The following is a 10,642-nucleotide window of genomic DNA, read 5'->3' on the forward strand; positions in this document are numbered from 1 at the left end:
TGAAAGTTTGCATGCTGTCTTTCAGCAGGGGGAGAGGTGCCACATAACAACTAATAAAATAATTACTAGCATATTCAAACACTTATAAGCTGTAATCTTGGTGACTCCTCTCAAGAATAGAAGAGTAATTGTGAAGTGTGGAACTTACGCTAAGGGCTCTTCCTACACATACGGATTCTTAGTAGATGACCTGATGTCATATAGCTAAACATTACCACCCATAAGTCTTAGTTAACTTAGAGTTAACCAGCAACATTAGGAAAAGAGGCTTTTCACAAGAAGAAACTAATGGCTAAAGTTCAGATTGGCTTTCGTTTTATCTCAGAAAAACTGGCAGAGTTTTGGCATCTTCAAATTCTGACTTAACCACATATATTTATGCTTTCATATCAGACTGCTTTTTAGGTGAATGTTTTCAGCTCTGTAATTAGCAACACACAATAGAGGCTTTGGCACTTAATTACAGCATGGCTAAGACAATAATAACATGAGAAATGCTAACATTGAAGGCAGTGCTTCCTGACACATCTTTGGCTACATTCTTATTGGCTGGGAAAGAATTATATATGCTTACTGAATAAACCAAACAGAAATGAAGGCGTGTGCGGGAATAGCTCACGAAAGTTTACAACAGGTACTTCAAGTTAAGTCAAGTTCAGTCATTGTTGCTGATTTGGACGAACACATCATGGGTAGCAGGTGTGGAGAAGACCAGTCACTCCTCTAGACTAGAAGACTCCTGCACATTCTCCATCCTCACCGTCTTCCTACCCTTCCAGGCTGGACCAGTAGGCAAAGAAAGACAATGGCTTTTTATCCCCTTCAGATTGCTGGACTAGTTCTTGGATTCTTCGGTTTGCTTGGGACAGTTGGGACAACACTTCTGCCTCAGTGGAGAGTATCAGCTTTCATCGGCAGCAACATTATTATCTTTGAGAGAATCTGGGAAGGGCTTTGGATGAACTGCATCCAGCAAGCTATGGTCACACTGCAGTGCAAATTCTATAACTCCATTTTGGCTCTCCCTCCGGTCCTGGAAGCAGCGCGAGCACTCATGTGCGTGGCTGTGGCTCTTTCCTTGGTTGCCCTCATTATTGGCATCTGTGGCATGAAACAGATCCAGTGCACCGGCTCCAGCGAGAGGGTCAAAGCCTACTTGCTGGGAACCTCAGGAGTACTCTTTATTCTGACTGGTATCTTCGTTCTGATTCCAGTGTCCTGGACCGCCAATATCATCATCCGAGATTTCTACGACCCAGCAATTCATGCAGGGCAGAAGCGAGAACTTGGAGGAGCACTCTTCCTGGGCTGGGCAACCGCTGCTGTCCTCTTCATTGGAGGTGGGCTGCTCTGTGGATACTGCTGCTGCAACAGAAAAGGACGGTGGCACAGATACCCAGTCCCTGCATACCGCGTGCCACAAAAAGATAACCAAAGGCAGGTTACTGTGCCTAGAAAAACTTCCACCAGCTATGTCTAAGGCTTGCTTCCAACATCAGCCCATGGCTTATGCTCATGCGCTTCATAAGGTCACCCCAGAAAATGTGAGTACATCAGGAAGGAGAACTGCTTTTACAGCAGACTTAAATTGAGATGGGAGCTATGATGTTTTCCCTGAGGTAGAAATATAAAGGACTTATTAGGACGCTGTGATTCCCCACGTGTTATTTGTGCTCACTCTTGTTGAACTCGGTATTTATTCTGAATGATATAGTAACGGATCAAGTATATTCTCAGTTAAGGGCATGCCATGATGATTACTAATTTTTGTTTGCCATGTATTCTAATAAGAAAGTAAAATTTTATATTATAATTGATACCAATAAAACATACCCATTATTTTCATTCGGCAAGTCTTTATTACATATACAGTAATAGCTAAACAGTGATCAGTGTGAGGCAATAGACCTGGAAAATGTATAGATTAAATAATTTTGGTTGAAATCGCCAAAGGATGTGACTGACTAATAATTTAAAAAGCATTTCTTCTGGAAAACTCATGCTAAAAATTCAACTGTTTTTTTTAAGGATAATGGAGTTCTGTTTCCTCTATGCAAGATGGTTTTCAAAGTCTCCAATTTCTGTAGATTAATTTTTCTTGGACCTATCCATTCAAGGAAAATAACTTATACATGAAAATAATATCCTCTCGAGGTTTATGATTTGCACATTTGAGCAAACAGAATCATCGGTCTGGGTTAGGTAAAGAAATGAATTAGGACAAATGAAACCAGGGACCTACAAGCATGGGAGAAATGGCTTCAGTTCCCTGTCTGATTCAGTCAGTGTACAGGTCTAAACATGCAAAGAGAAATAAAGAGACAAGGTACTTACTCAGATAATTAGTCAGGCTGAACTAATTCCTACTTTTTAAAATTCTCTAATAGGCAAAAGGCGATGTGGATGCATTACATTCTGTTTGAAGCACATGTTTTCAGTTCTTTGCATCTTCTGTGCACTTAACAATATCAAGATTAAAAGTGGTGTGGGGTTTGAGAGGTTAGTGTGGGTATAAGATGTTAGTAAGAAAAATCTATTCTTGTAGGTGGCTTCTAATAGCTTTGTTACGCTGTGAATTAGTGTTTGCACATTCAACATTAATCCATAAACAGTATGTTTTTATAATAAAATATTTATTACCCAGTAGCTAATTTCACAGAAAGTTTTAAATTGTTCATTAAACATTCCTCATGTTTATTATAATATAATAAATTAGCTGAATTGCTATGTATTACATGATGCTGATTTATTTAGTTATAAAATTAGTTGAAAATGCATAGCTATCCCTATTAACTTGCATATTAATTTAACAATGTCAAAGCTAGATACTGTATGAGACTCTTTACTTATTCTACCAACCAACCAAGTTTTTAATAATTCAAAGCCCTTTAACAAAGCAAAAAAAATACACTAAAAATAAGAAATATTAAATGTAACATGTAACATAGCTGTAAATATTTTTAAATAAAAGCAATAAAAATATGTGTAAAAGTAGTTACTTCAGTGACATTTTCTGACTGTTTTCTTTTGCCTGTAAAAACCTAATGTGGTTATACTGGGAGTCATTTATCTTACGCAGCTGAGTAGGTAAGCCATCAACAGAATGAAGACATATGCTTAAAGGTTGTCAGGCAATCATTTGTCTTACCTTTTGATTGATCTAGGGATAATTAGCTTTGTAAGAATTGGCCCTTTACTCTAAATGAAGTGTGTCCTTCTGCTGGCCAGTGGATCACAGAGTAAGAGGTAAAATTCTGGGTAGAGTCATGCCACAGCATTAGCTACCATTAAAAAAAAATGTTTTTAGTTTTTCCAGACAGTTTTTTTGTTGTTGTTGTTGTTGCTGCTGTTGTTGTTGTTGTTGTAACCTTGGCTATCCTGGAAATCTCTCTGTAGACTGGGATGGCCTCAAACTCAAAAAGATTCAACTGCTTCTGCCTTTTGAGTGCTGGAATTAAAGGCATGAACCTCTACCATCTAGTAGCTATCAACTATTATGAAAAAATCTCACCAACTGATTTGTTGCCTGCTTTTCCATTAATCAAGATTCACTTTTGAAATTTTAATTTTACATCTTACAATGGGCTGAGCTATTTTCTCTACTACAACAAAATGAATTTACTAATTTTAAATACACTTACAGATAGCTCAAAAAGAAGGAAGGCCAAAACGTGGAAGCCTTAGTTCTTCTTAGAAAAAAAATTAGTGTATAGCACCCTCTCAGAGTGTGGTACACCTAGATCTTAAATCATTAGTAATTCAAAGCTAAGAATGCAGCCCTGTGGCAATTCTTGTTACTTAAAAATCATATGTTTAATCTTTATGCACCAAAAAAATTTTGACTATTTCCAGGTTATGTTTTGTTTTATATGTACTTTATGCTCATTGTAACTAGTAGGTTTTCAATGTATACTATCAAACCTTTAAAAAAAACAAGTAATGATAAAATATTTTCATATAGTTTTATGCAAGAATGCTTTTAAAATCTGTACCTTTATCTTTGTGTTTTAAAATAAAGTTGTTTAATTTTTTCTAAAAAAAGGATATATTATGAATGTAAATTACCTACCACAATCAGAAGTTATGCAAAAATAATCCTTTTTTCTTAAGATTTGACTGAAATTCAATTTTATGAGAATCTTCATTTGGACTTAGTACATATTTTAGTGTTGCATATAAACAATGTACAACCACAAAAGAGTCACCAATTTTAACCAGTGTGTATTCTTTCCTCCTTCAGTGAAGAGATAAAACAAAGAGAACTTAGAAATGTAAAGACACTTATTACTTTTCAGTCTATATGTAAAAAGTCTGTGGAAGCTCTGAAGAAACTGTAGCATGGCTCAGTGAAGCCATTGTCTCCTCAAATGTAAGATTATGTCGTCATTTCTTGAGAAAGGAACACAGAAGAGCAAAGTAGGGTGACACTGAATGTCTTTGCCTCCAGAGCATGTGTGGTGGGAAAGGCTTTTTCCTTTTCATCACAGTATCTGGACAGGACTCAGGAAAACGATGAGCTCCAAGGTGGATTTAAGAATCCAAGGAAAGATAAACCCCATGACATGATTTACATGTTGGGGTCATGGATGGGTTTTCAAAAATCCATATTGGATACAGGGAGATAGAGAGATTTATAAATACATATGTGATATGTTTTGTCTGACAGAAAAAGAAAATATTGCCTGGATTTCTATAACTAAAACACAATGAGACTGAAGATTTTTATTCTATAAGTACATACATACATACATGCATACACACATACATGTGGGCATACACATCCACACACACACAAGAGCACAAGTGTGACCTGTCAAGGCTGAGGGAGTCTGCAGTAATGCACAGCACAGCCACACAGCCATCTGTTCCCAGAGATGTTCTTCTTCTTTGTGTCCTTGTCTTCTCAGTAAGAACAGTCTCTTCATCTTTGTGCTGTGGAGTTTGATATCAATGTCTGTGTACAGCAGGTAGTGGGACTGCCGTGCTCGGGCAGGGCAATATTCACAACAAATTACCAAGTAAGGGAGAGGTTGGACAGAGGAAAACTCAGAGTGAAATGATGTAATTACATCAATTTTTAAATACAAATCATTGTTTTAAAAATATAAATATTAAAATGAAGTAAATGTGGGATTTTCTTCTTATTTTCAATTGGTGACCTTTAAAAATAATGACAGATATCAAAACTTTTGCTCAAAAAAAAAAAAAAAAAAAAAAAAAGAAAGAAAGAAAGAAAAAGAAAAAACAAGAAAAAGAAAACATTGCTTGATCTTTTCAATGCCCACAAAAAGTAATATGAGACAAAAAAGTACCAAAATATCACTGTACTCTTTTTGTGTGTTGGCCATCTACTAATATCATGGGACACACTTTTAAGTGTGTTTTAAATACCCAGTGAGTCTTAGTTGAAAAAAACTTTCCTTTGCATTGCTAACTGGAGATAACTATGGGGTAAGGATGAGAAATCATGTCTACTTAACCCTCTCAGCACTGGTACCTCATCTGGCTTAAACCAGTACAGGTCATGTGTCTACTGCCTCTGTGACTTCATATGTGCATAAAACATATTCTCTCTAAAAACACTGGTGTTTTATGGTGTCATCCTTCCTGTCTTGCTCTCACAGTCTTTTGGTCTCCTCTTCTGCATAGCTCTCTGATGCCTGATGGAATAATTCAAAGTCTCTCACCTCTGCATATTGTCCAGTTGTGGGTTTCAGTATTTGTTCCCATGCCTCAAGAAGAAGTTTATGTGATGTTGCCCGAAGGAAGCATTGTTCTGTGAGCAGAGCAGGAAAACTGTCAGAGGTTAACTCTTTGCTGTTTCTCTAGCAGAACAATAGTATTTTGGTTTCCCTTTGATCTGTGGCCTATCTAGTGGTTGGCTACTCCCACAGTGTTTGTGCTGGTGCTGCGGCAGCATGTCATGTGGGCTGGCCATCTTTGTAGATCACAGATTTGTAGCTAGGCTGCTATTTATGTTGCTCCTCTGGTAGCATGAAGAATGGCATGAACTGTTCTAGTACCAGGAACACTAGCCAGCATGAAAGAAGGTTTTCATGTGGATTTTGAGTCTGCAATCAAATGCAAGCTGTTCTCCAAACCCAATGAACTGAAAGGAATCCTCAAAAATAACTTACCTTACTAACATCAGAGTTTGAAACAAAAAAAGATTAAGTGCAGCCCTTTAAACAGTTGTGTGAGTATGACAGAACACCTGTCACAAGGGAGCTGGCAACAATTTGTTGAGATAATGAATATTTCATGAATTAATGAAGGAAAAGTTTAATCAGCATATTATAAGATATGGCACCTGGGGGAAATCAGAGATCTTAGTAGTCTTGCACTTGCAATATTCCTTTAAAAGAGGAATTTCAAGAAAATATTTATTTAATGGATATATATTATTCACTAAGGAACTATTCCAGACACAGTGACATGCAAAAACCAGACCCTAAGATGGCACAAAGCTGTGGTCTCTACTGAGATTGTGACTTAAGAAAGTGCAGAAGTTTCTAGCAGAAATGACTAATTAAATAATTATACAGATGATTAAAATGTAGACAAAGATACAGCATAATAAATAATATTGTTGCTGTGATACATTGTGTCTGATATTCTTCAGATTTGTCTGACCTTTTGACAATGAGACTTGATATGCTTCAGAACTTTACAGTTAAATACCAAAATAATCTTCAAAATGTTGTAATTCGAAGCTTTGTATTAGGGGTAAATGTATCCCGGAGTACATGCTGCCTGTGGGTACAGGCTGTATATACCTGATAGGGCAAAAAATACTTTCACTGAGGCATAACCATTAATGCACATCATGAATAATAAAGTTGACTTTGGAAATTGTGGCAGAAATGTATCAATGAGATTGCAAGAAGCAATCATATGCACAAAGAAAGATCAGAACATAGGTCAGAGTGAATAGAAAAGACTCAATGAGCACATGGAGACTCAGGAACTCGAAACATAGGTGAGAGCTATAGAAAGGCACTGTTGTAGTTATAGAGAGCCAAGGAAGAGATATTCATTTTTGCTCATTGTTTCAGAAGATTTCAGTCCATCTTGATAGGGAAGGTGTAGTGATAAGGGCAAGTATGAGAATCTTTCCACATCTTTGCAGATTATGGCACAGAGAACAAGGGAAGAACCAAGGGCCCACGTTTTAACTGGCAGATGTGTCCCTACTGGTCTGCTGTCACCAACTTTTTTCCACCTCCTAAAGGTTCTATAGCATTCCCAAATTGTATTACCAGGGTGAGGAGCCATGTGGAAACATGACCCTGTGAGCCCCCATAAGCCATAAAGAATAAACAGTCATAGTAAACAAGCCTTCAGGGCAGGGGGAAGAGAGGCTGTGGAGATTGGAAAAGAAACCAGGGAACACTCCATTTCATCTTGAGGAAAAACACACTATGAGCGCTGTCATTTACAGTGTAATGGATGTTCTCAGAGGCACTGGGGACCCTAGAAAATAATATCCTCTTCTTTTTCCTTCCTACACAGGGCTACCAACTTGACAAAACCCTCAAACTTAGTGAAGAGTCAAGAGTGTTTTAAAGTACTCTCCTTCTCAGTCAAGATACCTAACTCAGGCCATACAGCATTCCAACAGTGATTCTTGAGGCCTAACCTTCATATGAAAAACTTGCCCTTCAACCATTTTCCCGTAGCTCTGGAATCCATTATTATCCCCTGTCAGACAGTCTAAATCCACAACCTAGAATCTGCCCTACCTCCCCCTACATTTGATCTTCCATACATACTGCATTTTTGTGCCCTTGCACTGTTTTTTTCCATCACTACCTAAAATGTCTAATGTATTACGATCCTCAATGTCTGTGTCAATAATCTTATTGTTCTGAATTACAGCTTTCAGAACTTAACTCTTTTCTTTATAAGTATGATTGAGACTTGTCTGTACACTTTGGAGAAGACACACTGTTTGGCCTTCTTCTCGTAGATACTTGCTCCTTGAGAATCCACCTAGTCCAACTCGTTCAGCTGCCAAGACAGGCAACAAGTCTTGGTAGACAAAGCACTGACCTCACAGATTTGTGTATAGCATGTACTTCCCCAGATACACTGAGCGTCATTCTCATGGTTAGAACAAAGATATGCATACATATATTATATATGCATAATTTATATATAAACTGAACTATATGTAAGATAAACTTTAGATACGGAAGAGAAAAGGTAGAATAATTTATTCTACTATTCTCTTTAATTTTCATATTATAGGAAGAAATCCAATATTGAAGGTGGTTTTATCACCTTTCTAAGGACACACTGTGAGGCCATTGCTGTCTCACTGTTTCAAAATATATTGGAAGAGCATGCACTATGTGGCTCCCTTCCTCTCCAAATAAGGGGGTTGATAATCAGCACTCCCTCTACTTGAATGGCCACTGCAAGGATAAAGTGAGGCAGTCCCTGTGAAAGCATTTTAATCACAACACATTATGTAAATGTAATGTATAATTACTATTATTATCCCCAAGCAGTGCAAGCCTTGAGCTCTTTCTGTGTCTCTTGCTTTCTCCATCCATAAAGCATTTCACGTGAATTTTTTGTTGGGTATAAAAGGTGGCAAAATAATATTCATTATGTTTCTCTAAAATTTCTGTTTCAACAAGCTTTCCTTTAAGAGATACAATTTATTTGCTTTTAAAAGAATTAGAATGACTTTTCGTTGCAGTTTAACTCCAGTTTTTTTCTGAACCTTTATACTCAAAAATATAAAATTAGGCAACAAATTATATAGATGCTTCATCCTTTTCAGTGTCTCTCGATGAATGAATGGGTGGTGGTGGTGAGGTGAGGGTTGGGATTCTCAGCCACTCCAGTCATTCTAAGAATCCCAATTGATGTCTCTGCCATATAAATAAGCTTTAAGCTCTATCAAACAGAAATTACATTTGTCTTAGCACACTTTCCCTTAGATCACCATTCGTTGGAGCTATGAAGTGATGTTTGCTTGAGTTGATTTTGTGTTTCTTGTGGTACAGCTATATATCAATTGCAATAGATTTTTTTTTCTACTCTCCCTATATATTTTATGTGCAAGAATGCCTTTGAGAGTCCTAATGGAATAACCACAGTTTGCCAAAGTTGTCATTCTACCTTTCTTTCTGAGCTACTCTTAAAAAGTAGTGATTTCATCATGAGATAAAGAAGCTCACCATTAGGGCACTGAGTAGCATCTGCATGATTTTCCAAGCCATAAGCAACTTATACCAAACTAGAAATACCTTCCTTTGTTACTTTTCTCAAGTATTTCCAGTGTATAATGAAAACCCCTATTCTTTGGGAAAATGTCAAAGTAAGAACACATATAAAGAAAAATGAAGCAAAACAACAAGACATGGTAAAGTCTGTGATAGTTGACATAGGAGATGAAAATGCTCCTGGAACGTAGCGGATGGGGCAGAAGTAAAGATGGAGCATGCTTCATTAGAGAACAAAGAGCAAGCAAGCTTGACCTAGAAGAAGACAAGGGTTAAAAAGAAAGTATACACCAATTGAGTGTCTAATTCCAATCTTCAAAACAAAGCAAAACAAAGCAAAACAAAACAAAAAAATCACACAAGTAACATGTAGACTGAGCAAGTTGTATTTCTGTATTTTGGGGTGTGTTTGTGTGTGTGTGTGTGTGTGTGTGTGTGTTTAACAACAGTTGATGGAAAACAGAGGCCATAAATTTATAAGACAGAGGAGGTATAGATAGGTATGTGTATGGGAGGGTTTGAAGGAAGGAAAGGAAAATGGGGAATAACATAATTTTATCATAATCTGCCAAGAACCTACAAAAGGGAGCCATCTGAGATGTGCTAAGGTTTAACACCAAGAACATGATGCAATAGATTGCAAAGCCCTTTGCATTTTTGTCTGTTGGAGGAATTTGCGTAACTGAACCATGTTTTTACAGGTGCACTAAAGCCTTCTCCAGTATCATAAGGGATTTTAAATCTTAATTCACATATTACATATTCCTATCTTACATGTGTAAATATTTGAAAGGTATCTGCCACCCCTCATTGATCACTAAGCTTCTCAAAGCCACTAGAATATTAATGTGTCTTATTAACACATCACTGTCCCCTTATTATTTGGAGCTGAGCTAGAAGCAAGGAACATAGAGCCACAACTCCAATAACTACGGAACCCAGAAACAGATCCTGATTAGCAGACAAAACAGTCAAAAAACTGAGAAGTCATTCCATCCAATGTGAAATAATATTTGCAAGTTATACAGATGATAAAGTATTAGCACCAATCACCTATACAAATGAAATAGTTCTTGTTGGAGTTATCAAAGGTATTCCTCTAACTTCCACAACATAATTCTAATTCTATACTCTGAATGCTAAGAATTTTCTGTGAGGTAGCCTTATCATCACTCACAGTACTTATGGTGGGTTTCCTCTTTTATTTCAAACACAATGTCATGTGTTTTACCATGGACAGTGTCCTGAGGACCCATTTACAACAGTCAACCGATGACTTTAAATGGGTGCCTGTAGGTGTGTCTAATTGAGCTCACTGTTGCCTTATTTCTATTGGAATTAATGTGGTTTTTCATGAGAGTCTAATTTATAAGAGGTGCTGAGGTAGGAGTGGATGGTTGGGAGAT

At 37.1% G+C, this 10,642-nt stretch overlaps 1 protein-coding gene across 1 annotated transcript; it reads left to right on the top strand.

Moving 5' to 3' along the window:
• Positions 1 to 805: 805 nt before the first annotated feature.
• Positions 806 to 1,480, top strand: CLDN17 (claudin 17; the record flags this gene model as incomplete). The annotated part of the gene is made up of 1 exon (XM_080918951.1): positions 806 to 1,480. The coding sequence occupies one exon, from the start codon at positions 806 to 808 to the stop codon at positions 1,478 to 1,480; it is 675 nt and encodes a 224-aa protein (XP_080775077.1).
• Positions 1,481 to 10,642: the final 9,162 nt, after the last annotated feature.

This window comes from Micromys minutus, assembly GCF_963924665.1.
Source record: "Micromys minutus genome assembly, chromosome: 7".
In the NCBI taxonomy this organism is placed as follows: domain Eukaryota; kingdom Metazoa; phylum Chordata; class Mammalia; order Rodentia; family Muridae; genus Micromys; species Micromys minutus.